This window comes from Manis javanica, chromosome 7 (genome assembly GCF_040802235.1).
Source record: "Manis javanica isolate MJ-LG chromosome 7, MJ_LKY, whole genome shotgun sequence".
NCBI lineage: Eukaryota > Metazoa > Chordata > Mammalia > Pholidota > Manidae > Manis > Manis javanica.
Genome location: NC_133162.1, coordinates 32,146,572 through 32,174,508, shown reverse-complemented (window position 1 = coordinate 32,174,508; position 27,937 = coordinate 32,146,572). Strand labels below are relative to the sequence as shown.

General features: G+C 46.7%; 1 protein-coding gene and 1 long non-coding RNA gene across 55 annotated transcripts in view; one reads left to right on the top strand and one right to left on the bottom strand.

Annotated features, from left to right (window-relative positions):
* The window catches only part of SORBS1 (sorbin and SH3 domain containing 1), a 228,564-nt gene that overhangs the window by 91,736 nt on the left and 108,891 nt on the right, over positions 1 to 27,937 (bottom strand). For 24 of the 50 annotated variants that reach the window (XM_073240623.1, XM_037015662.2, XM_073240636.1 and 21 more), the window contains 6 exons: positions 23,892 to 23,946; positions 20,296 to 20,364; positions 17,498 to 17,593; positions 15,378 to 15,506; positions 5,128 to 5,240; positions 603 to 1,325 (listed from right to left, as the gene is read on the bottom strand). In XM_073240623.1, the coding sequence (XP_073096724.1) occupies positions 603 to 1,325; positions 5,128 to 5,240; positions 15,378 to 15,506; positions 17,498 to 17,593; positions 20,296 to 20,364; positions 23,892 to 23,901 (1,140 nt within the window). In that variant the 5' untranslated portion in view covers positions 23,902 to 23,946. Of the gene's footprint in view, positions 1 to 602; positions 1,326 to 5,127; positions 5,241 to 5,361; positions 5,389 to 15,377; positions 15,507 to 17,497; positions 17,594 to 20,295; positions 20,365 to 23,891; positions 23,947 to 27,937 lie in introns of all 50 variants that reach the window. The other 26 variants (XM_073240640.1, XM_037015675.2, XM_073240642.1 and 23 more) reach the window with 4 other exon arrangements.
* LOC118971905 (uncharacterized) overlaps positions 2 to 27,937 on the top strand; it is a 73,198-nt gene continuing 45,262 nt past the window's right edge. For all 5 annotated transcript variants that reach the window (XR_012133116.1, XR_012133115.1, XR_012133114.1 and 2 more), the window contains exon 1: positions 2 to 629. This is a non-coding gene — a long non-coding RNA (uncharacterized lncRNA). The remainder of the gene's footprint in view (positions 630 to 27,937) is intronic.

Sequence of the window (27,937 nt, the reverse complement as noted above, 5' to 3'; positions counted from 1 at the left end):
GAAATAAGGGGGTCGTTACGTAAAGGGGTACGGCAGGGAAGAAGGAATTCCATATTTAAACAGTTGAGAGTGGACATGCAGTGATGTACTCTGAGAAATATTTAATCGGTGCCCTTTCCTCAGAGTACATGACAGTCAGTGCTGGCCAGCTGGCCTCCTGACACTCTATGACACAGAGGGAACCCCATCCAAGTTTACTTTCCATCCATCTATTTTTGAATCCTTTTAACACTTCAGAGGGAGAGAAAGAACAACAGAACAGGCAGGCAGGCAGGCTGTGTTTAACCCCCAAACTGCTTGCAGAGCCTAAAGCTTGAGAGTAAAAACAGTTTCTTTGGCATCTTAGGATACAACATAAACACTGTATTTCACCATATCACTCATCGGTGGATTCCACCCTCCAGCATACTTACATATATACGGACAAGAGAGAGACACAGAGAGGACTGTGCTGAGATGTTTAGAGAGGAAAATTCGGGATTCAAGCTGCTGCAGTATTAACGAGGAAAGGGAAGGTAGGGCAGCCCAGAAGACAAAGGAGCTGCTTGCACAAGTTTCAAAAGAGACGGTGTAGAGACACACAAACATTCCTAATTCCTTGCCTTGGCTGGATAACACGGCTGCAAAAGGTAAGGCTCTTTTCTCCTCCGGTTTTCGGGATCAGAGGTAACCTGGGGGCCTAGCACAGGTGGTCTCACTGCGCCTGAGAACGAAGGCCGAGTCCCCAGGGAAGGACTCTCGCCACGGTAAACGGCATCTTTTCGGGTGTCAGAGAATAGCTTGGGAGGGTCAGGAGGAGGAGCAGAGGGTGGCTTTCCTGTGCCAGCTGTGCGGGAGGCAATGCTAGGAGCTGGTGCTCGCGTGCCCGCAGCTTCTGAGGGAACGCCTTTGGCTGGGCCACGTGCAGCGCAAGAGGCGTTTTCCAATGCTACCCGGCAAATGTTATTGGATAAACAAGGTACGTATAAGCTGCTGACCTTCTTATTCCCAACTGCCTCATGACGTGGGTTAGAGCTCACATTCTCACTAGGAACTGTCCTGCTGGCTACACAGTGGCGCTGGGGTTGGGATGAAGCACTGGGGTGCATGGAACCTGGAGGCAAGGACCCAGGATGCACTGCACCTTTGGGAGTTGATCTGGCTGCCAGGGAGACAGAGACGCGCCAGGGTGGTGAGGGGTTCTGCTGGCTGGGGGTGCCAGGCAGGACGTAAGGCTTTGGTGAGCTCATGTAGAGGGAGTCCTTGTTGGTACTATGGGTGGTGGGGGGCTGCCATGCAAAGCAGTTCTCTTTAGGGAGAGGAAGGTGTAGGGGAGAGAGAACCTTCTGCCGTGTTTTCAAAACACAGTATTAAAATGGAGAAAAGAGAAAGAGGGGAAACGGAAAGAAGGACGACCATTAGAAATAGCAGCATAACATGATGTGAAGAAAAAACAATTCTTGACATATTTTTAAGCAAATCCTCAGCTTAGACTCCTCACTGTCCCATTTCTCTTCTGGGTAAAGCCAAGGACTAAATCATACTCACCAGGATAGGCAGGCCTCACTCTCTTCCATCTCAGGGAAGCTGAACTCAGCCCAGGAGAGGCCAAGGGCTAAGTCAGTTTGATACGAATCCTTGGTGACCTGCGCACTTTAGACTTCCTGACTGAGGAAGGGGGCTGCTCAAGGGCTGAAAGAAGTGGAAGAGGACCCGAAGCCCCCCATCTTCTTGTATCTCCTTTCCTCAAAGATCTCTCTCTTTGTGCCTTTAGCTTTAAAAGTTTACTGAAACTCTTGAGTCTTACATTTTTTCCCTTAGGAAATGGAGAAGCGGAAGGGTCATCCTTATCTGTGATCACAAGGGGGGGATGTCTTAATCACTGAGATTTAGCACTCAGTTCCAGAAGCAAAACAAATTAAAGCTCACCAAGAAGAGAAGGCTAAGGACTTAGAATCCATGTGTGCTCTTCACTCAGAGAAAACAATTTGATGGAACTAATTATTAGAAGGAAGACAGGAGTGAGATTAAAAGCATTAGTCTACCATTTTTGATGCTCACAGAACACAAAGGGTCCAGGCAATGAAGGATTTGATTGGCACTTGGGATTGGACTGTGGTTGGTTTATTAAATTCCAGCCCCTTGCCCATTCCCATCCAGCCCACCAGCAGGCGCAGACAATCCTAGAGTGGGGTGATCAGTGCCAGGCTACGGACTTCAGCCACAGTTCCAGGCTCAGAGCTACAGAGCTGTAGTTCTCATCTCATTCCCCTCCCTCAAACACAGCTCCTAGCTCCTCCTTGGGTCTCAGTGGGGCAGAGAATCAAGAAATGGGGTTAATCTCCAGAATGATCCTCATTTCAATGAGAGCCATGTGTCAAAACCTGTGGATCAACAGGATGAGGGAAGTTTATTTTCCTAGTGTTGGAGCCAGAATATGTGTGTCCCCTAAAATTCATATGTTGAACCCCTAACCCCGAGTGATGGTTGTAGGTGGGGTCTGTGAGAGGTAATTAAGGTTAGATGCAGTCACGAGGGTGGAGGTTGGGCCTATTTACAGACTAAACAATGCTCTCTACAAACAAAACACTGGAACTAGCATGCACCAAAGAGACTGCCAGTTAAGTTGGTAATAGTTGTCAATTTTGAGTTAGGCTCAGACTTACTTTGAGCTCAAATGTCCCACATGTGATTCCTTCTTGTCCAAGGATAGAAATCAGTTTCAATGAGTTCTTTGAACTTAATGTGGCTGTGGCACATATGGTGCCAGGGCTGCATGCATCAGCCACAAGCCTTCCCAGGGCTTTGACCCTGTAGAGAAGACGCTTCCCTGAGTGTTGACAATGCACTCAGAGCCAAAGGCATTCCTGTCCTGAGGCTTCATGCAGCCCCAAAGAAGGAGGGGGACAGGCACAGTCACTTTACACAGAAGGAACTGCTTTCTGATTTACTGTACACATTGCAGGAACTACATATGCAGTTTGCATTCCTCCCTACTGGGCTCCTAATGAAATTCCACTTATCTTTATTAGGAGGTGGGGCAGTGGAAAATAGGGTTGTTGAAGAATCTGATATATTCCTAATTTGTAGAGTTCCAGAAACTACCACTTCCCCTGCAGTCCACCATGATGGTGCTGTCAGAAGGAAAGGCAGCCTATGGGAGCATCAGCAGACAGGATCCACTCTGGCCAGTAAGTCCCCTGGACCCAACTGAGTCCTTCTGGGGAGATGCAGGCCTGCAGGGGTCTGAGCTGTCTTCATCAGAAACCAAGCCAGGGCAGCCATCAGCCTGGCCCACCTTGGCTTCATCCAAGCCAGTGTATACATACAGCTCTGGCAATGGCTATATGAACAAGAAGCCATTTTTTTCATTCAGAAAACAAATCCAATAGGTAATGTATGGTCCTTGCAAACTGGATGGCCAATTTTACATTGAATATACAGAATAAAACCTCAGGTCAGCAATTTATTAGATTCCCTTCAAGATATCCCAGTAAAAAGAAAATTCTTGCATAGTGACAAATGAGAAAATACACTATTCATATGCAATATTAGAGGATGTCCACCCTTATTATAAGGCTTACCCTGATGAGCTCTTTGAAGGCCATGATGAACACAGTGGTCTGAACACAACAAATGCTTAATAAAGATGTGGTAAAGAAATGCATTTAAAAGGAATTTGTATTTCCTTCACATACTTTTAAAATTATCTCTTTAGAAGAGCTGTTTAAGAAGCCAAAAGGAATCAGGGCATTACCCTCTGGCACAGTACTGATAGCAGAAGATACACTTCTACACCTGCCTTGATTAATCCATGCTAGTTCCAAATGGGGAGAAAGCCAACTGAACTCATTCTTGAGACAGCTGAGAAGGAAGCATGTCTGCTGTAAGAGCACACTTATCCATCAGGAAAGGTCTTATAAATGGAAAAACTATAGCAAGTCATTTACTGGACAACTGACCTCCCAGGTTCCCATGTCTAATGAGGACTTCAGGAGGCCAGGCGCATTTGCAGCTCCTGGTTCTCAGTGGGGGCCCTGTACGCACATGGCTGTACCCAAGGGAGGCAAGCTACAGTGGGGGGGGAAAGGCTCAGTGGTGCTGCTCAGCATGCAAGGCAGACGATCCAGCGGCCACCTCCAAGCCTGGGGAGACGGGGGTCTGCAGAGAGGAAGGAAGATGTCATCTCTGGCCCAGCTTCATTTCAGGGACCAGGGCACTTTTATGTCCTCAGGAGCCAAGGATCACCAGAAAGCGGGTGGGAACCAGGAAGGCACACGGAATACCCGGCTCCTCCTGAGTTCTGGGAGCACCTTCATAGAAGGCAGGCATAGGGAAGTGCACCACCCAGGAACGCATTTCTGTCATGGTGTCTGAGCAGCACAGCTTCCTTTAAGAGAAAGGCCTGCTCCATTCCACGGATGGTACTCCTCTGTGTGAAAACACTCTTCACAGACTGCCTGAATTAAAACAGGGTGTGTCCCTTTATCAAAACAGCAAGGTAACAACAGTGAGAGGAAGAAAGAAAGATCAGGAAAACAACCTGGAGGAAAGACTTAAGTAGAATTATCCCTACTCCAACTTGAACAACTTCAGGAATTTTCTTCTGCAGGGCAGAGCTCGGAGGGCCAAGCTCCATGGCAGTGCCCTCTGACTTCTGTCTGCTTGCTCCTGGGCGGCTGGACTAGGGTTTGGCTACAGCACCTCATCTGAATCGTAAGGATGGAGTTGGAATTCTTAAAGCCCCAATTCTCACAAATGAGTAGAATAAACACAAGTGTGCACTCTTCTCTTGAACATTATACTCTAAAGAGTTTTTAGCGAACAGGCTGACACCTTTCCCCCTAGTTATTCTAGGCTAAGTGGTTTCTGTCAGAACAGTTCCACATACATTTCAAACCTAGAAGACACTCTGTGGCTTATAGTTCTAACATCCTGGTACACACCAAACTTGTCCCATGCCTGCGCTCCCTTGGTCCCCAGCTGTTCACTGACTCTGATCCTTGCAGAGCTTCTCCAGAGTCGGCCACAAGCACGACTCAGAACCTGGTCCATTACCAACTGGGTAAGCAGGAAGTCCATGTGTAAGCTAAACTACTCCAACCAGTATGACTCCCAGCCCCCACCCCGACCTGGGCAAGTGCCTACCTGCGGCTTGTCAGAAGGAAGACTGGGATGCACACTTCTGTAGCCCTTGGCAGCGAGCGAAGAGGGCTGGGCATTTCCATTGGCATCAGCCTTGGAAGAGAGCCTCCACTCATCTGAGAGAAAGGAAGGAAAAAAAAAGAAACCCCTCACTCAGTGGGAACATCCCCTGGCTTCCTTCTAATTTAAAAGTCCTGGTGGAAGGCAGGAACAGAAAGAATCCAAGGGAAACTGTACCTGCTGAGGAATTCTCAGACTCCAGACCTACATGTGGTGCAGAAAGGATGAAGGCAAGAAGCAAATGGGAAACAGAAATGGTTACATTTGCAGGAAGCAAGCATGTACTGCAGAAGAGATGAAAACCCGGCACCCTGTTGTCTGACACAAAATGCCCTCAGTCACGATGGCCTGATTACCATAGGAACCCACTCTAAATCATGATGTGCTCACAAGCGCTGACCTTTGCAGACACAAGGCTCACATTCACAGGAATGAAGAAACAATTGTTCCTTGACATTCTTATTTTACAGACAAAAAGGCAACAGAACACTCTGTTGTCCGTCCCTACTAACTCTCATTTGCTTTTTCAGTCCAGATGGGGACTTGGAAGGACCTCTCCTCATTAGTAGGCCGGGCTATTTGGCAGACCTTGGGGAGGGAGCAGATGAGCACTTTGTCTGTGGCCGCTGGTGCTGGGCTAGGGGGAGAACATGAATTAAGCCCAGAGGTATCTGCTGTGACAAGGACTTTTTTCTCCCTGCCTGCTTTTCTTTTTTCCATTAAACGAGCCATATAAACATTTCAAAATCTAACCATCCCTTCTGAGTTTTCAACGCACTGTAAGGCAGCCTTGTCTCCCGTCAGCTAGCTACCACCCTGTCCTGCTAGCCATCTCCCAACACATGTCAAGGACCCTAAACCTCTCCTAATTTGACCCACCTAGCACCACAAGGCACTGGACCTCAATTCAGATCCTGGCCCTACGACCAGTGAGCTCTTGTGACACTGGGCAAGTTATAAACCTCATTTTACCCATCAGAAAAATGGGCATAATGATATGCCTGCTTCATAAGTACTGTTATAAGAACTAAATGATATGATGCATGAGAAATGCTTAACACAGTGCCTAGCAGAGCTCAGTAAATGCCTGCTGTTTGTCAGCTTCTGCATCACCTCTTGTCTCTATTCTCCACTTAGCCCAGGGTTCGGCAAACTTTTTCTATAAAGGGCCAGACAGCAAATATTTCAGGCTTTGTGGGCCATGGAGTCACAGTTCAACTATTCAACTCTGCTGCTGTAGCACCACAGAAGCCACAGGTAATATACAAATGAGCAAGCATGGCTGTGTTCCAATAAACCTTTATTTAGACATTGAAATTTTAATTTCATACAATTTCCATGTGGCATATAATACTATTGCTTAGATTTTTCTTTCAGCCATTAGAAAATATAAAGACAGTTCTTAGTTAATGTGCTTTACAAAAATAAACATGGGCCACATTTGGCCCACAGGCCATAGTCTGCTAACCCTGATCGAGCCAATCCCTTAACTTCCTTCTTCTCTGGCTGCCTGCTCTTATCTCACCCTATCCAGAGATACAGAAAGGACTCACAGGGCAGCTCTCACTGCCCAAAACTCCATTTCAGTGTGGGTCCCTCAAAGACCAGAGATGGACTTTCCAATATCAAGTTGAGATTGACAAAAATTTACTGAACATCTACCTGCCAGACACTGTTAGTCACTTTTGTACCTAGTTAGCATTTAACTTAGTACACAACAAGTCTGTGAGGTCATGGACAAAGAGAGGCCAACTGACTTGCCCAAAGCCACAAAATTTGGAAATGACAAAGCAGTGAGCCCAGGTCTCCAGAACCAAGCACAGCACTCCGTCTGCCACCCACAGCCACCAACCCCATCACCAGCCACAAGGGAACACCTACATTCCAGTGGGAGGTGGTGGGAGCCAGAAGTGATTCTGAGTGATCTGCATCCATGCATAGCAGTTCAGCTGCACCAGAATCACTGGGAAGCTGGTTAAAACACAGATTGCTGGGGCCCACCCCTAGAGACTCCAACTCAGTAGATGGCGGGGAAGGCCTGAGAGTGTGCACTGTCAACAGGACTCTACGTGGTACCAGGGCTGCTGGCCCGCATTGAGAACCTGATATAAGGAATACTCAAAAACATCCTTATTCTGGAAAACAACCCATTTTTGTGTATTTATTTTCCCCTCTAAGAGTTTTTATAACATATTTCAGTTGTATATTCCTTTAGCTTATTGCCTGTTCTTTCTGCTACCCCCCTACACACAATTCATGTATTGTTGTCTCTTCCCAGGTACCTCACTGAGAAATTTGCAGGATTTTTACTCATGTCACTGCAATGCACTGGCTTGTGTGACTAAGTGTTATTAATCACTCTAAACTTCATTTTTTTTCACCTATACAATATAATCTTTACCTCACGTTACCTCACCAGGTTGCTGAAGATCAGATCAGGTATCTGAAGTATCCTCAATGTGACCATTGTTAAAACTCACTGCTGCATCCGTCCAGACCCTGGCCCAGAGATTCCCTTGTACCTGGCAGGCCCTCAAATACTAGATGACACATGTGACACTGGTTCTCCCTCCTCCCCTACATCCATCACACTTTTACTGTCCCATCTTCCTAAATTATTCCCTGTTGACCTTTGTCAAGGCACTCTATCAAATTGATTAGAGTTACACATACACTGACTATCAATAGGTACTTGAGAGAGGGGCTACCCAATGAAGGATGTGAGCTTGAACATGGATTTGGGGGTGCATTGTCTTGCCTGTTCTTTGGTTCTTGGTTCAATTTGTTCTATTTAGGTGACACTACCAGATGTACTGTGGGAAGCTGAAATGAATCTGTCCCTCCAGAGCTCTTGGTACCATAGAAGGACTACCATTTTGGCATCAAACTACCTAGTTTGAGCCCTTGCTAAGTGCACATCTTGCAGTAAATGACTTAGCGTCACCTGTGAAATGAGATATTATCTACCTATTACCTATCTCTTTTGAGTCATGAGGACTAAGAAGAAGTATCTGGCATAAAGTAAAATTGGAATCCATGGCATAAGGAAAAAAATTTACCCAGACACAGAAATAAATTAGGGTTGTTGACTTCTGCCATTTGATAGTTTCAAGAAGATAATATCCTTGGGGAATTAACCACTTTCTCTTCTCATTCCAAGTCATTAAAACTGTTCCCCTTACCTTGCCCCAAAAAAGGCAATTCCTAGGATCTCTCTAATTAGAGAGATAGAAGAGAATATTCCTGTCTTCCACATTAAAAGAGAGCCGTATTCCTGACATTTTTATCATTCTTCATCTGTTACCTAGTCTCGTGAACCTTGAAGGTTATAGCAGCCCAGGGCCACTGTGCCTGAGGGTAGCAGGTGAAAGTTCATATATATAGTCATCAATGATTAACTCTCAGTTGAGGAGACTGTCAAAATGCTTCTTCCAATAAATACTACCTCAGAGCTCCTGAGAGGGGAGGAAGGCCTTGGTAAGCTGAATCTAGATAGGTTTCACAGCTCTGAAGAGGAAGAGATTTTCCATGAGAAGGAAAAATTACTCTGCCTTATCTTTTCTTCCATCTGTTCTTTATATACAATCTTTTCTGGCCTGTGGCCACAGCCTCCTGATACCATCTTTTATCTCATTCTGTGCTAATGTCTGTTCTAAAGTTGTTTAGCTGAATAGTTCTTCTTGGGCTCTTAGGATAACTTTCATTAAGTCACATTTTGATGTGTTCTGGAAGAGAACACAAGAGTTAGATGACAGGTGTTAAAAGTGGGTCTAAAAGTATTTCAAATCTCTTTGTGTTTATTTTGCATTCATGTTGTGTGGTAAAGAATTTAACCATACCCAAAAAGAGGTCTAGTCTTTGCCCTCTGGCTTCTGGGAGTTAGTCTCTAAGCCCTCAGAACATCATCCTGATAGGAGTGGCTTTGTGCTAGATCAATAATTTGACTTAGGGCAAGGACTCTGAACCATTATGAGCTCAGTCTCTTACCAGACTGGAGAGTGGGATCAGTCACACGGACAGTGGATAATGCCCACGTAATAGAGTCCCAGTAAAAACTTTGGACACAAACGCTCATGGGAACCTCCTGGTTGGCAATATTCTGAGCATATACTGTTGCACCTCTGTGCTGGGAACTAACACATCCTGACTCCGCAGGAGAGGACAACAGAAGCCCCATGCCTCATTCTTCTCCAGACTCAACCCTATGTGCTTCTCTTCACTGATTTTAATCTGTATCTTCTTCCTGTAATAAAACCATAACCACAAGTAAAATAGCTTTCTGTGAGTTCTTTGGGTCCTTCTAGGAAATTACCAAACCAGAGGGTGGTTTTGGGATCCCGTAAACTTGGTATCGTTAAGTTATTCTTATGTGAGGACTGTCCCCTCAACTTCTCAGATGGCCCTCATTTTCATACAAGCACCTGTAAGAAGGACTGAGTCAATAGGGGTAGGGAGTGTCTTTAACTGTTTCAATGTCAATTTTCTTATAACTTTTTGCTACTTGCATTTCTGGAGAGCAAATGTGAGAGTGAAACCAGAGGTAATGAGCTGATGGTAGACCCAAGAATCTTTACATCCAAAGCTGACATAGTCAAGAAGCAGTCAGGAAGGGCCAAAGCCAACTGGCACAGAGTTAACAAAAGATGAGGGTTGAACTAGATTTTGGCTTGTAAGTCAGAACACAGGTATTGATGGTCTTCAGGCCGTACCAGACAGGAAGCTTGGTATCATGTCTAACAACCTCTTCCTCTGTTTCCTTTTGAGTAGGAACACCCTGACCTGGGGACACAGGTAGAGTCACTCTTAACTAAGGGTGCCAACATGCAGTCTTGGCCAGGCAGTGATACCAGGAAGTAAGGATGAGGTATGCCTATCCCAGGGGCAGAGAGTTCAACCCTAATATCACTGCAGTTCTTTCCAGATGTTCTGATCCAAAAACCAAGATCCACATTCAGAGATTAGGAAGATGGTCAGGGAGCCATGGATAGGAATACAGAGTAAGCTACCCCTGAAGGCAGGCATCTAGAGGGTGGGTTTGCTCTGGGCAACTCCATGAGTCCCATCTGTCACTCTACCTCAGACAGCAGCTGCTTCATCCTCTTGATGTTCCTCTGGATGCAAATGGCTCCCAAATCCACACCCAGACTCCAAATTTTTTTTTAACATTAAAAAATTTTTGGTATCATTAATATACAATCACATGAGCAACACTGTGGTTACTAGATTCCCCCCATTATCAAGTCCCCACCACATACCCCATTATAGTCACTGTCCCCATCAGTGTAGAAAGATGCTATAGAGTCACTACTTGTCTTCTCTGTGCTATACTGCCTTCCCCGTGCCCCCGCTATGTTATGTGTGCTAATTGTAATGCCCCTAATCCCTCCCCAGTCCCTTTCCCTTTGGGAACTGTTAGTCCATTCTTGGGTTCTGTGAGGCTGCTGCTGTTTTGTGCCTTCAGTTTTTCCTTTGTTCTTATACTCCACTTATATCTTTTTACTACTTGCATTTCTGGAGAGAAAATGTGAGAGTGAAATCATTTGGTACTTGTCTTTCTCTGCCTGGCTTATTTAACTGAGCATAAGACCCTCTAGCTCCATCTATGTTGTTGCAAATGGTAGGATTTGTTTTCTTCTTATGGCTGAATAATATTCCATTGTGCATATGTACCACATCTTCTTTAACCATTCATCTACTGATGGACACTTAGGTTGCTTCCATTTCTTGGCTATTGTAAGAAGTGCCGCGATAAACATAGAGGTGCATATGTCTTTTTCAAACTGGGATCCTGCATTCTTAGGGTAAATTCCTAGGAGTGGAATTCCTGGGTCAAAGGGTATTTCTGTTTTTAGTTTTTTGAGGAACCTCCATACTGCTTTCCACAATGGTTGAACTAGTTTACATTCTCACCAGCAGTGCAGGAGGGGTCCCCTTTCTCCACATCCTCGCCAACATTTGTTGTTCCTAGTCTTTTCTATGTTGGCTAACCTAACTGGTGTGAGGTGATATCTCAGTGTGGTTTTAATTTGCATTTCTCTGATAATTAGCGATGTGGAGCATCTTTTCATGTGTCTGTTGGCCATCTGAATTTCTTCTTTGGAGAACTGTCTGCTCATATCCTCCGCCCATTTTTTAATAGGGTCATTTGCTTTTTGGGTGTTGAGGTGTATGAGTTCTTTATATATTTTGGATGTTAATCCCTTGTTGGATATGTCATTTACAAATATATTCTCCCATACTGTGTATAGCAACGCAACAGATTTCTGTGTATTAATTTTGTATCCTGCAACTTTGCTGAATTCATATATTAGATCTAGTAGTTTTGAAGTGGATTCTTTACAGACTCCAAATTTTCAAACACCTATTACAAACTTGCTCCTAGACGCCATTCCCTTGTAATCTCAGTATGTCAGAAAATGGAATTCAACATTAATCCACACCCTTCACTAGCAGAATCCCTCTCACTGAGGAAAAATCCAAGATTGTGCACCATGGCAGGTATAAAGGAACAAGCTGGGTTTGAGTAGAGGGAAATAATACCCATACTGATTAATAAATAGTATCCCCTTCACAAATCTACAGGTTCCATGAATGCCACAATTACTCTCCTAGTCAACCACAGAAGGACCTCCTGGTGGGCACAGAGTGCTATTTCTCTGTGCTCTGTAAACACATGCATCAAGACCTGTCATTTCATTCTTCCAGATACACTTCTGCTCTTGACCCTGCTCTTCATTCCTACTACCACCATGCTGGGCCCAGGTCCTATGGCCTCTAACTGGAATTACTGCAAATCTTTAATAGGCCTCCTGATCTGCGTAACTAGAATGGTTACTATTAAAGAACACCTGCTGCATACCTGGCTCTGTGCAAAATCTTGATATGAAGAGCTCACTGAATCCAAACAACTTTATTAAGATCATCCCCCTTCTTACAGATGGGAAACTGCAAGGATGAGTACTTTGCTCACATCCCAAAGATAGGCAGTGGCAGAGCTGAGCCTCAATAGAGGACTATGTGACTGAAAAACTAGATCATCTCTCACAGGTTGAAGGAGTTGAAGCAAGGATTGGAAATAAGGCACACCTTGAAACGTGGGCATCAAGGGTCATGTAAGGAAGGAACAGGACACAGGCACTGGGCAGTGGTCTAAGACTGGGGCTTCCAGGCAAGGCAAATGATCAGCAACTTGCAGACCTACAGAGAAGAAAGAGAGCAAAGCAGAGAGGAGGCAGGCAGAGGAGTTGGGTGACAGATGCTGGCCCTGGCAATAAGGGAAGGAGCCAAGCCCTACCTGACATTAGCTACCTGCAAAGGCACTGGAGTAGGAAGCATGCCCACCCCTTGGCAAGAGCCACTCACTGCCTCACACATGGGATCCCAGGCTAGATGAGCCTGGCTGCCTGCAAATGCTGCTGAAAACTGTTTTCATGAGACCTGTCAAGGCCCATGGACTCCCAGGCCCTGGGACAGAACTGGTAACTGGTTGGGCCACCAGGTTGTCATGTAGAGGCCCAGATGGATGGAGGAAGCAGGAATGAGAAGAGGGCTAGGGAGCCACAGAGAGCCAGAGACAAGAGCCAGCAGATGGCTGGCCAATGAGCAGCAGAGTAAGAATACAAGATACTCAGCCCTGAAGGTCCCCTCTCTAGAGTCACATCCTTTTTTAACTTCATCCCCAGCGTAAACTCATTCCAGCCTGTTTGGTACTATTACTTGGTTTGGGTATTTTTTCCCTCTATTCAAAGTTGGCTTGCTCTTTTCCCCTAAACTGCCCTGATGTGCAATCGTGAATTTGTCCTCAATGAATGGGATTCTGTTTGTGTCAGCTTAATTCCCAAACTCCCCAAGGTCACAGAGCATTTGAGAACTAGAAAGGCTTGGAAACCACCTTGCCCAAGTCTTTCTTTCTTTATATGGGTTTCATAGGTACGACCTACTTACAGCTGGAAAGCACGGCAGAGGACTAGAGGTCCACACCCGACTTCTGTCGCAGCAGACTGTCTTTGTCCTCACCTGATGCACCCAAATTTACCCTCCCTTTTCCTCTCTTCTCCCCATTGCTCATCACACTTCCCAGTGACTGGCACACAGATGATGCTAAATGAATGTCTGCTGACTTGGGACTCAATGATCTCAACTTACCAGCAGGGAAATAATCTACTGAAATTAATTTACTTAAGGCATGAATGAGTGATAGCTATCCCCTAATTCTTCAGAGTATTTGCACTTTAAAACAAGATCTTCTTTCATCCAAATCAGCTGTCAGAAATTCCTAAGATACAGAATTGTTGGAGGCCTAGAATTTCCAAAAGCGCTCCCATCACTGCATCACTGTACATGCACACCTATGGCAAGGTGAACAGCATCAACTCCATTCTATGTTACTGTCACACTGTAGCCAGCAGGGGGAGCTCAAGGCACCTCTCCTCACGTTCACCTCCAGAGAAAGGGCCTGGTGATGGATAAGGTCATTATATTGGGCCACGAGGCTATATAGGTCCAGTGTTTCTCTCTCAGTCATCCCTTAGGATTATCTTTCTCAAACATAGGATTGGGAGTTGGATCATCCCAGCTAGGCCTGGAAAGGCTGGATTAGGGCAGTCTTAGGAAGAAATCATTTTGACTGTCCTGGCCCCACCTTTCCTGGAGTGGCAAAGTACAGTGGGGCAAGAGTCAGGTGTGGGCTTAGGAAGACAGGACCAAGAAGCTACTTTCAACTTGTAGGGCTGGAGGCCACACATGTCTTTCCTGAGCCTCGGGAAAGAGAAACCTTCCACAGGTACAAACATTACCGGAACAGGGCCTGTGCTCAAACCCTAGCCTGGTTTTCAGCTGTGGGCATCTGCCTTGGCACCAGTTACAGGAGGCTGGGACAGGAACGAAGTCCGCTTCCAGGATGCTGGGCACAGACCATCTCCATCCTATATGATTCTATCGCACTGCACCGCAGTCTGTGCCCTCCTTCCTTTCCTCTCTCGTCCTAAAGGGTGGGTGTCATGCCGGTGCCTTTCCCCCCATTGTTACCTGTGAGACAGACAGAAAACTCCCACCCCCACAGCAGCAGCTCTCAACTGTGGTTCCTGGACCAGCAGCATCAGTACGACAAGGGGAATTGTCAGAAACCTCGACCTTCAAGAGGAAACCATAAATTCTGTGGCCTGGGGCCCAGTTACCTGTTTTTCCTCCAGATGATTCTGACGCAGCTCAGGTGTGGGAAGCCCTCCCTGCAGAGGGCAGAGAACTGTGGAACCATGGAGCCTCAAAGTCAGTGTTCCCCAACTCCCAGAACACTTGCACCATGGAAAACCCTCTCCAGAGAGGCCAAAATACTCCCCATCAGCCTACTAACAGCAGCCCATCTCTAGCCACTCATTCCAGGCCACCAGGCAATGAGCAAACACTTCACAGACTTCACCCTCACAACAGTGCTACGAGGTAGGTGCACCATCAACCCCATTCGACCACGAGGCCACTAGGGTTGAGGGAGTAAAAACCTTGTCCATAGTTGCACTGCCAGTAGGTGCTGGACCAGGAAGTGAACACAGATTGAATGTGTCCTAAAGTCCCAGCTTAAACCTCAATACCACATTCTAAACACCCATGTTTCCAGAGTGGCTCATGAAAGTAGGAGGTGGGCTTCAGATGGGGTTCTTTTGTCTCCCTTTGCTCCTAGTTTGCTCCGGCCTCAGCACTGCTCTTCTGATCCTGCTCCACCAGCCACCAGGTCTGAGCCCAGCCCCACCTCTGCTTTGCTGGGAGCTCATCAGCCAGCCACCTGCACTTCTTCCCCAGACCAGTCCTACCTGGCCGGTCACAGCCAAGCTCCCAAAAGTGGCAATGGGCTCAGAGAAACCTAACCTCTAACCCACTGCCCCACTCCCTCCCAGGCCCCTAAGCCATTGCTGTGCACACAGATGCTGTCAAGAGAACCCCCAGTTCTGTAACAGGCTTTTAGCTCAGCTGTTTGGTCAAAAGCTAAAACAAAGTGGTGGCCACTGCTGTGTCTCTACCCTGTTAGTTCAGGGTTACTGATCACCACCTATCACACAGGGACAAGGAGCTGACTGTCCCAGCAGCTAGAGAATCAGGACGCAGCTGGTGAATTCACTCCCTTCTGAACAAAAAGCACAAGGGGCTGCCTCCCTTCCAACATGGCTTGAGCCCTCCCCCAAGCCCCAGGGGAAGCATACCTGGCTTCCTTTCAGGTTCTGGGGTATCCTGAGGGCTCGTGGGGCTACTGCTCAGGATTCCCCTGGAGGAGGATGAGGCCCGGAGAGTCACAGCTCCTTTTCCAGTGCAGATTTTTGTAGGATCCATGTCTGAAAAGGAGAGACCCAAAAGAGAAGACTGAATTCAAGGCTCCTGAAGGATCAAAGCAATGGTCAGCCAGCAACCATTACAGCTGGGGAATGAGATGAGTCTGCTCACAGCCACACAAAGTCTGGTGGTCAACATGGTGGTCAATGAAAGTTAATTTGTGGGTGATGGAGAGGGATGAAACTCATTTTCAGAGGGTACCACGTGTCATGAGTTTATGGGGGAAGGGGGGCAACAGTGAGTTCTGAGTAAATGTATAAGTTACCATATCAGCTGAAAACATGTCAAAATGAAAGCAGGTTAATTCCTTTTATTAAATGAAGTTTAGGTTGGTGAGCATACTTCTGACCAATTAGTAAGGCACAGTTCAAGAAGGAGTTTATAAAGATTTCTCAGGCTTCCAGACCATCCTTCTTATCAGAGCAAGTCGGCAACCCCAGGACTGAGGCAGTTGCTCTGTGGAGAACCAGGCCCCTTGTGGTTCTCCAGTGGAAAAAGGAAAAGAAAATCTCCTGGTGTCAGCCAGCCAAGACCCTTGCAAGGAGGAGACAGGATGCACTGTCTGGGGACAATGAGCATGGGCGAGAGCCTCGCACCCCAAACTTAATAAAAAAATTCACACCAAAGAAAAGAACCATAAACACTGAGTCCCTCTGTGAACAGTGGTGTTCGCTGCACCCCAAGCTGAACTGTCACCGGGTCCCGACCTCTCCCACAGCTCACAATGGCCTCATGACGGACCTGGGTCACCTGTCAGAATTCCACAAAGAAGGATTTCAAAACAGGCTTCAAAAGATCTGGGTGCTGATCCTCCAGGAAAATAAGTTATGGGGACGTAAGAAACTGAGGCAGATCACAGAGTTCCGGAAGGTACATGGGCTGAAGGTTACTTCCTGTGCAGCTGAACTGAATTCCACAGTTTTTTCAAACTGCTCACAGCATAGCCTGAATCTCTGCCCTAAAACTGTCCAGACTGGGATTATGGGGGAGAGCTTAAGGTGAGCCCTGGGCAGGATGTGGGCTCAGCATCCAGCACATCCCCACTCCTGCCTGTGCCAGGGCACAGACAGAAGCAAGCCTCCCTCCTCCTTCACTCCTTCCCAGCAGCCCCTGTCCGACCACCCAGACAGAACAATCATTAGTGTTACAGAAGGAACAGCTGCTCTGTCAGCATCTCTTCCTGCTGAAAGAGGAAGCACACCACCACAATGTATGGCAGAGGGGGCAGCAGCCTTGGATGGCATCTGACTGGTCCAACCCTATCAAGAGGATAAGTGACAGGTATCACAGAGATAGTGGGAAAACTATCCATGGTCTTTTCAAAAGGATGAGGGGCACACTGAGAAATCCAGCCCTCCATAGGTTCCTGGATGCACAGCCAGATTTGCCAACTCCTTAAGGCACCCCTGGGCTAAAGCACCAGCTCAGCCTTGCTTGTCCAGAAGGAAGCTGGAGCTGACATCTGACCCGCACCCCTCCTTGGAGAGTGACTGCATGTGTGGCTGGGCAGGGGCAGGGGTGCTCTGGGAAATGGCCCTAGGTGTAGCACCTAAGGTAGCTGCTTCAAGTTCAGCCCGGTTCAGAGGTTCCCTATGCAGCCACACTAATTCTTGGGGAGACTAGAATTCAAATAAAGCATTGGGAGCTGGCAGTGTCTAGGGGAAGCTGTGTATTGCATGTACCTCCATGTACCATGTATTGCATGTACCTCAGACCTGTGCCGGAGTGAATGTTTAGCCTTGGACAGAGCCTTCTCTTAAATGGGGGTGGGGAAAGGCATCTGCTGGTTCTTCTCCAGGCTGGCTGGCTCACAGAAGAAAACACACACATCCGCACACAGAGGAGGAAAGGAAGCCAGCCGAGGAAGATTGAGGGAATGGTTCCTAAACATGCAAGGATTAGGCCTCCAAGTCTTTGTTAGAAGGGAAGGGAAACCATGAGCTTCTAATAATTAAAAAAAAAAAAAGAAATGAACCAACCCACGGAGAGATACCTGGAGGGAGAACTAGGCCTGAAGAGTTTTTCACTGTCTTCACAGGAATTATTTTAACAGCAGAAACAGAGCGCGCACGGAAAGGGTCGGCAGTTGCTGAAAACACAAAAGGGTAGATGGTGCACCCAGAAAGAACACTTGGGAAACACTTAGGCCGTGGAGGAACTGGGCGGGGACAACAGGAGGAAGTCGCCCACACAAAAGAACAATTATAAGAGCGGTGGATGCAGTGATTTAAAATAAACTGCTTTCTCTCTTGAGAGTTCTGTGCCAAGAGAGCAGAGAACCCGCCCTCCAACCATCACCCAAATGCCCGCGGCTAGTGTTTATCTGTGCCTCCTGCCACACCAGGAACTTGCCAAGGCACTGGACAAAGAGATTCACAGAGACACAAATGGCCTGGCAAAGAGAGGAGGAGGAGTCATCCTGAGCGACTGCGGAGGTGTCCCTGCCAGCCGGAGGGCTCCCAGGAGGAGAGCTCCGGCCCAGGCCCCAGACAAGTGCGGGAAGGAAAGGAGCACTTTTGAGAGGTGCTCTCAGCCATCACAGCCGCCTCTCCAGAACCCCAACTTCCCTGGGGTCCTGCGCCTGCTCTGACAACCACAGCCCTCTGTCCCCAAGCAAATCAGAAGCCCCATCTGTTGGGCAGCAGATGGTTTTGCTTAAACCCACCCTTTCATGGTCTAAGGTTGCCAAGTGTCCAAGTGCAGGCTCAAGATGCTGGGCAGCACCAAGTACACAGCCCAGGACGCTGAACCCAGCTGGGCTTCGAGAGCTGCCACAGCGGCCTGGAATGCGGCAAGGGCTGCCGCCCTCAAATCCTGGGTGTCCGTGCTTATCTGCCCACCGGCTTCCCTGGGCTCCCTCCCTCCCCAGGTTCTGGAATCTCTATGATGGGTATATCCCCACACCCTCCTTCTCACAAGCCTGTTGTGAGGTTTCCCCTCATCCTGTCTCTCTAACGGCAGCAAACAGAGGGATAAACACTCATGTGCTATGGAGCCAATGTCACCCCAATGAGCAACACCCAGAGGTTGTGCGGCGCCAGAGCCCTGTAGTGACTGGGCTGTTCGGGAAACAAGGCTGACTCTCCTGCAGCAACACTGTACTGGCAACCCTTTCAAGAGGATAGGAAGAAGGGAGGCACCTCGGTGACGGACAGGTCGCCTGCCAGCCAGTGCAGCACCCTGCCGACTCCTAAGGCAGAGGGCAGCCATACGGCATAGGCTGTCAATAACTAAGTTGATAACAGTACTGCATATATACTGAGATACAAACATGCTTTCACAGCAATCCTACTGACTGCTTCTTAGGGACCACCTGGGAGATGGACTGGGTGGGAGATTTTTGTTACCATTTCAGAGCAAGAGGCAGGGGCTCACAGAGCTGTTAAGTCATCCAGCTCTGAAATGACGATGCTAAGATTGGAATCCAGTCTGGGCTTCTGGTTCAATGACCTCACTGTACCGTGACAGTGACCTTCAGGTCACATCTGCCTCCTTTCCAAGCAAAGGTTGAGTCTCACTAAGGAGAGTGGAATTCAACTCCACCTGCCCCTCCCCAACCCCTAAAGCGTTCACAGGGATGGGGTTGATGGCCCCTTGGATTTTAAAAGAACCAAAGCCCCAACCTTTCCCCCTGATCCTCATCGATGCTCCAACTCCCCTGGAACCAGTTGGCAGGTCCCCCCACCAGCATTCCCTAAGAGCACTTCACCAAGACTGTCCAAGGCCTCATCCCACCAACGGCGAGGGGGGCTGGGCAGGGAAACAGGGGGACCAGATGAACAGGACAGCAGCAGGACAGCTCCTGTCACAGAGGGTCCACCCTTCACCCCAGCGGGGGTGCGCTCCCTGCCCCCCACCACTCTGTGCCTTCCCTCTCTGGCTGCTCCTTCTGACTTTATACTTTGCCTATTTCATTCAAAAGGAATATTTGGCTGGCCAGATGGAAATTACAAACAGAAGCCAAACAGGTCAAACTTTCTGAAATGAGTCTTGGAGAGATGGTGACTTTGCCTTTGCCCTCCTGCTCTGATGCTGCAACATTCAGTGGGTGGGCACAGAGAGGGCCCCTGGGACCCAGAATCTGCAGGAGTGCATCCTGCAGATCATCCAAGGCTCGGTCTTCTGGAGCAGGGAACTCATACCCATAAAGACAAGGGCCTCCAGGAGGTCTGCTCACAAGCAGGAGAATCAGGACCTGAGCCCATCTCTCACCCCTCCAACTCACAGCAGACTCCAGAAGCTATTTGGGCAGCCACGCTGCAACCTTCAGGATGAGAGACCGCAGGGGAAACGGCCTCAAAGGTCATCTTATCCATCATTTATTTCACATGTAAATTTTTGTCCTAGATATTTAAAAATAGGAAATAGAGGAAGGACATGAAAATCATTTATTTTCACAATTAAGGCTCTTGCCTCAGGGTCGGGACTGTGAACATGTCAATATTTATTACAGGTGAAGGTGAGATGCTGCATAAGGGAGATTCCAGGCTGATAAACGTCACATGTACCAGGCATGAGGTACTCCTCACCTCAGTCTGTGTATTTGATCTGTTCCCATGTTAGGAACAGTTTTTAATATGTCACCTCACAGTGGGCAACAGCAGTCTCAGACTCAGGAGATGCAAGAACATGCTCAAGATCTCCGAAAGTCAGCATGGGAAACAGGGCTGGCGTTCACGGCCTGGCTGGACCAGTCACTCTCCTCAGCAGGCAGGGGCCCAGGCCTGACATACTCCGCTCCTCCGCGAAGGCTTGCCAGTATTCAGCCAGGCTTCCCTTCAAGGGCCTTACCTTTGTCCTGCCCGTTGCTACCTGGTGCCAACCCGTTCACCACAGCTTTAGAAGCACTGACATCACACTCTGCAAGAGAAAAAGAACACGAGGCTTTTGATTATGTCTCCCGGCATTTCTCGAGTCTCGCTTGGTATGAGGTGCTGGGGACATGCAGGCTCTCTCAGGCCTGGGGCTGGGTCCCCTCAGTTGCCTTGGGAGAATTCTGAGAGTTGTGTAGCTTGAGCCAGGAAAGGAGCTTCTGCAGCTATTCAGGAAAGCAAAGTTTGTGGTAGGAGATCAAAACCCTCCTTCCTCCTTGCTGTGGCTTTGTTTCTCATGTTTTCAAAGGATCTGCTCAGTTCTCTCAAAATAGCAGCTCCTGCCTGACATTCAAAGGCTGGCTCCAACACACCCCTGTGCCACCAGAGTGAGAGCTGTCGGACAAGCGAAAGCCTAGGCTGACACTTCCCTCCACCCCACCCCACATCTGCTGTCACCAAGGTCATGCTGTTCCTCCAGTAAATGTCTCCAGACACTGCCCCTCCTCAGCAGCCCACTGGCCCTACCGGAGGCCTCATGTGTGCGTCCCAGAGAGGGCACGGCTTCCTGAGCACTGCAGATCATCCAAGGCCCTGTCTTCGAGAGCAAGGAACTCACACCCATAAAGACAAGAGCCTCCAGGGTGTCTGCTCACGGGCAGGAGAATCAGGACTTGAACCCATCTCTCACCCCTCCAACTCACAGCAGACCCCAGAAGCTATTTGGACAGCCACGCTGCAGACTTCAGGATGAGATCACAGGGGAAAGGCCTCAAAGGTCATCTTATCCACCATTTATTTCACACGTCTTCTGTACCCCACCCCTCAGAGCACTTTCTAGAGCCTGCCCTCCCTAGGTTACAAAGCCCTTGGATGCAGGACAGATAAAGGCAAAATGGGACCATGCAGTACAATTTTCTAAAACTTCTCTTTAGTAAATATACTGTAATTCACCTCTGTTCAAAAGAAAAATATTAAAGTTTATTCTAGGAATTTAAACATTTATACTACCATTTCCACAGGGTGAAAAATGTATTCCAAGTTCCCAAAAATATATAAATGATTTCTGGAATATAATTTTTTTTTACTAAGTGGGATGACCTGTATCTTGGCATAGCTGCTTATACTTAAGTTAACTGACCTGGAAAATGGAAACCTAATAAGCCCTGGTGGTCAGCAGCTATCTAGCCACTCCCAACACTGGCCCCACAGATCCTGCCCTGTTCACACCCTCAGTCCACCTAGAGATGAAGGCTAATTCTCCCAGAGGCCAGAGCCTCCCCTGTACCCACACTGCTGGGTGGACGGAAGGGCCAGAAATCCAAGCAGAGACATCACGGGTCCATCACCCATCTGTTCTTCGACTATCCCTTCCCCAGGCACCGACCCTACTTCCTCTTGACCACCTCCTTTCTGTCACTGTGGGCCTTGCTTCAGGCCTCCCCAAGCTGGCACTGGGGCAGCCTCTGAGCTTCCACCAGGCCCAGTACCATGTATTTCCTTTGTCTTTTTTCTTTTAACAAAACATAGTTAAATTTGAAGGAATTTTGAAAATCTATCATCTCAGACCCATACCACTGCAGCCGAGTGTTGGTGTCCAAGGGTCTGGGTTTGCCTCCGTACCTCTACACGCTAGCCAGGTGATCCCAGACAAACAACTGACCCCTCAGGGCCTCAGCTTCCCCCTTTACAGCATGGGAGTGGTAAACCATGCCCATCTTTGCAGATTTGCCAGGAAAATGAAACCACACAAGCCTAGCACATCCCTCAGCAACTGGCAGTCCAGTCCAAATGAGGAATAAAACGAACGCATCATTTTCATGATGCTCTTTCCACCAAAGTTTAAAACAAATGTTTCCTATGTAGCTGCTTTCTTCCTACTGATCGCTTTTAATAGTGGCATAATATTCCATCAAGTAAATAAATGCAATGAACCTCCTCATTCCCCAACTTCGGGGAGGTTTTCTTTTGTTTCCTTTGAATTAAGATACAAATTCCCAAAAGTAGGATCATCAGGTCAAGGGTCCAGATTTTTTGGACTCTTCTTACGAAATGCCTTTTCCAGCCCCAGGCCTGGGAGAGCCCCACAGGCCTTCCTGCACCCTTAGCCTTCTGCCAGGCCCCTCCCCTTCTTACTTTTCCACCCCTACATTCATGCCAGGAGTGGCAGTGCCCCCACAGGCTAATTCTGATATGAGAACAAAAAACTTTAGGCTGCAGAGCAGAAGTTTAAAAAAAGAAATTAAAAAGCCCTGTCCTGTTTTAAATGACAGGAAAAGCAAAAGCCAAACAAACAAATAAACAAACAAACAAAATGAGCTATAAAAGCAGGAGCTACTGGCAGTACTTGAGTCCACCTGAAGGAAAAGAAGGCCCATAGCCTCCTCACACTCGGAAAAGTGCTCAAGGATCAGGGACACGCCAACCCCTCTCCTTGCAAGGAAGAAAGCTGAGCTGGTGACCCAGGGATGGGACCCCAGGCATGCCCTAGGCATGAAGTCAGGACTTCAGAAGCACTGTCTCACTTAATCCTCACAAAACCCCAATGAGTCAGTCGCGCTTACGTTTTCCATTTACGGAGGAGAATGCAGGGAGGGGTCCACCACTGGTGCAGGGCTACACAGCTGGCGGGTGAGGATGCCAAGCTACAGCCCGGAGCTGTCCCACCCGGAGCCCTCCTTGGTCACAGAAGCACACTGTCCTGCACAGTTTAGGATCTGGCTAACAGGGCGCTGTGTGTAAATAAATACTGGAGAGGTTTGTTTTTTTAATTTACGGAGGTTTCTGATAACCGCCTGGAGAGCCTGAAGGACTGGGAGACCCCTGAATGAGCTGCCCACTTGGTCCTCCACACAGCCTGCATGTCACCGGATGCTCCAGGGCACACGGAGTGGCCAAGGCAGGCCTCAACCTCCAGAGGGCAACTGCTCTGAATTCTGGGCTGGAAAGCTGACAGCTCTTCACTGCACAACGAACAGGGGCCTCTTCCCTTCTCTGTCTTCCCTAGCCCACGCTTTCCACTCCAGCTCTAAACTAAAATTGGTCAAAACTGGCCATTTGTTTAGGTCTCGGTTTTTACTATCGAAGGCGTAGCAAAAGGGTGAGCAAACTGCTCTACCAGCCTGGATGAAGGAAGTGTTAGATTAGTTTGCATCCTGGAACAATTATGCTCAATCTGTTTACTTTTGCTGGTCCCTCAGATTAAGAAATGCCTCTGAAATTTTATAAAAATTTATGAAATTGTATACTTAAAATATCTATAGTTTATTTTATGCCAATTATATCTCAATAAAGTTATTAAAAAATAGAGGGAAGGGATATATAAAGATTAGGACATGGTATATGTAAAGCAGACAGCACAGTTCTTAATACATGGTAAGTACTCAATAAGTCATTATTAATAAAGATGCTGATGGTGATAATGATGCTTTACGGCAAAGTTTGGCACTTACCCAGCTCTCAAAAAATAAAAAATGAAATGCAGTTAGAGCCTTCAGAGCAAGTGGAAAATCTGGGTAAACTCCCCAGTTTTATAGATATGTCAAGAAGAGAAAGACAAGGCTTAAAATGACTTACCAGAGCTCATGGTGGTGACAGGTCAAGTCTTCTGCAACTGGAACTCTGGACTGCTCTGTAGAAAAACAAACACCCCACAATGGAATTCATGGATGGAAGGTTCAAGAAAAATCCCTCAGGTCTGAATTAAAAATGCAAACACCTCCTATAACCCTTGATAAAACAGAACAGAACCAGGAGTCCCATGACAAGGCTTCTCGTTCTTAGTCGCCTACTACCAACATGCTGTCGGGCACATCACTTACCTCCTTGGCCTCAATTTTGTCATTCTTACCTGGTTCAGATTCTATCCAGGATCTCTCCCAGCTCTAACATTTCATTAAAAACCTCAAGTTACATGAGTGCACATGGGACGAGGAGTACCAGAAAGAACAAAATTTTGGGAGAAAGAAGTAAAATCACAACACAAACTGATTATTGGAGGCTACTAATAAGTTATCCTCCACAAAAAAGTATTCTCACAAAAAAGTATTTTAGATGCTTTAAACATATTAACTCATTTGATCCTCACAATGACCCTACAAGGTAAACACTCACATTGTGTCAGTTTACACAGATGAGGAAACCGAGGCACACAGAGGGAAACAGCCTGCAGGTGTGACAGAGGTGGTAGTGGAACCCAGAGAGCCTGACTTGAAGGCCCAGGTTCTACCACCTTGAGGTGGGAACGCATTCCACTTACCACTGATGAATTCAAGTGTGACCCTCTCATGCAGCCTGGTCTCATCCCCAGCAACCACTGATCTGGTTTCTGTCACTGTAGTTCTACCTTTTGTAGAATTTTATACAAATGGTATCTTAGTGTATCTTTTGAACCAAGCTTCTTTCACTTAGCATAACACAATTTAGCACATATACCTGGACTTTATTCTATTCCATTGATCTGTCTTTATCCAATAACTTAATGTCTTGATTACTATAGCTTTATAATAAGTCTTGAAATCAAGTAGTGTGAGTTTTCCAAATCTATTCTGCTTTAAAATTGTTTCAGCCCTTCTAGGCCCTTTGTACTTTCACATAAAGCTTAGAATCATCGTATTAATTTCTACCAAAAAACAGAAACAAAAATTTTGTTGGAATTTTAATTGGGATTGTGTTGAGTGTATATATCAGCCTGGGGAAAGATAATATTTTAACAATATTAAATCTTTCAATTCATGAGCATGAACTATCCCTCTATGAGAATTGTCTTAAATTTTTCTCTGCAATGTTTTACAGTTTTCAAAGTACAGTCTTGTACATATTTTGAACAGCAAGGTCTAGTCGAACACATCTGAAGGACAATCTGAAAAGTGCGTCTTCAGAATATGTAGAACCTTGCTATTTACAGCACAGTCCCAGACTAGTGCACTGGATTCAGCTGGGAGCTTATAAAAATACAGAAACTCAGACTCAACCCCACACCCACTGAATCAGAATCTGCATTTTAATAAGATCCCCAGCTGGTCCCTATGCACTTTAAAGCATGAGAAGCAATGATATAGGAAATCAACTCCTTGGGTTCATGAATTCTTTAATAAAAAGGTCACGGTATGGTCTGACGGGCTGCTCAAGGAGACATGCTTTGGTTTCCTTGCAACACACTGAAGCCAGGCACTGGCTTCCTTGCTGGGCAGCTGCCTTGCTTGCTGTCCTTGGAACTGACTGAGTAAAGTGCTAGGGGCAAAAAGGGTATCACTCTAAGTTCTTCTCTGCAGCCCAGGTCAGTAGTAATGTTGCCCCCGTCACTGTCAAATACACCTGGGACTACCGGTGACCTTCAACAGTCCCTCAGATCGTTCTCTTAGCTGTGGAAACATTCCTTCTTTTAAGGAATACGACCTGCTCTGTGTTCTGTATGCCCAAGTGGTTTCCAATACTGGTTTCATGATATGTCAGTTTGCCTCCCAGAACCAAAGGGCTGTCATGATGTCATCCAAATGCTTTTAGGTCTAAAATAATTTTAATAATTGTATTATATTAAGGTTTTATTTATTCAACTTTTAAAGCACAACTGAAGAAATGTTTTTGATTGAAGCACGAAGCTATCCTAATAGTATTTTTCTTTCTTTATAGCCCCTTCTTACCTTTATCTATTTTCATAAATAGTATTTATAGTTGTAAACATAATGTCTAGACAGCTTTGTGTTCCAATTTTCTTTTTCTTTCTTTTTTTTATTAAGTGGTCCAATTTTCAAATCAATTATTTCGTGACTATTTTTATGGATTTTTATAGTCACCATATCCATCATTTTAATGGCTCTATAATATTTCATTGTAATAACACTCCATAATTCATTTACCAATGCTCTCTGTATAGCTGAGTTTAATTCATCTTAATTTTAAAAATAAGGATATAGCACAACAGCATTCTTAGGCAGGGAAATAGAAGAATGGAAATGCCTTATGAACCAAACAAAAAGCATTCCTCAACTCACACAAGAGCAATCACTGTCTGCCCTAAGTGGGTAGCCCTTTGCCCATTTCTGTATTTCTCAATACAGATACTAATAATTTCTAAGTGTCACTTGGTTAGGGATAATACCCAAAATATTAACTATCGTTTTGCCACAACTGTCCACCAATGGGAGTCCATGCCAGGTGTTAACCATTTAGTGACTGGACGGTACAAACAAGGAAGGCGTACACGGCTCGGGGTGGTAGGACACTATTTAAATGTGTCAGGAACTGGGACAACAGCAGCAGTGCGGTGACAACACATAGGTGAGCACCAGCTCTGCACACACAGGCTTTTTGGATGGCATGTTTGTGGTGTGCTTTCACTCAGCTGTTTGAATCTGCAGGTGACACAAAGAACCAGGGGGCAGTTTAAAACAAACTGCAGCAAACGTGGCAGTGACAGCTGTGCCTAGGACAGCACCTGGTGTCCAGTACTTACCACTGGTTCCAGTCTGGATAGGATGTTTTTCTGGCTGTAATTCCATCCAACTCAGACTCCTTGAGTTCCTGCCCCAGTTCTCAGTGCAATTCTCCAGTCTCCCAGGAACTCTGAACTACCCAAGATCTTGCCAATAAATCCCTTTTCAGTCTGACTTAACCAGAGGTGGTTTCTGGTAATTTGCAACCCAGGAATCTTGACCAGCACAAGATGAAGGGGAGAAGAGAGTCCCACAGGTTTTATTTGGAGAAGAGAACCTCCCTTCCTCTCTCCCGAGGTAAGGCCAGCCAAACCTGAATCCCAAGCGGCTCACTGAATGGTTTTGCCTCTACAAGCTGAAGAGCTCTGCATCAGGGCGGCAAGGATGTGACCAGGAAACTGCACAGACGCAGGCTGAGCAGGACACTGAAAGCTTTGGCAGTCATAGTCTAGTCCCTGAAGATTTTTGAGAGTACAAAAAGCTATTACAATCACATGTAGAATGTGAGAGTTTATTTTACATAAAAACTTTTGACACTTAATATTTATTTAGAACTAAGCTATAAAGACTTTGATTTGTTAAGACCATGAGGGCATGTCACTGGAATTTCTCCCACTAATCCCTACAAACGCAGCAGGCGCCTCTGGGTAAAAGCCAAAAAGATGAACAGTGCCATCTAGTGGCAACACCAGACAGCTGCAAGCAGCAGCTATCTACCAATGGGTTGTGGGAATCTGAAAGTGTCGGGGCTTGGGCGGGCCAGCAAGGGTCAAGCCATCACTTCACCCTCAGAGCTATCGGGACCTGCGGCACTTGGTAAAAGCTCCGCAGCATCAACACAGACATTCCACCAGAAGAACAAGATGTGAAGTAGCCAGATTTGTTAAGACTACATTTGGATAATTAATGGTTCTCTGTGATTCCTCCCCAGTTCCACGATCCTATAATTCTGAGATAAGTCTTGATAACACGGAGTGAATAATTACTAAAAAGCAAAAGTTATACTCATGCTTCCAGCTGAAATAGAACCCAGTAACTAAATATGGGTTGTTTACTGGGGAAGGAAAAAAGGTCCTTCCTTTTATGGATGGTTCAGAGACATATGATGAGGGAAAAATTGAGTTAGTCTGTAAAAATGAATTCACAGTCCAGCAAAGGTTCCTGGAAGAGAATGTGCCCTGGCTGACC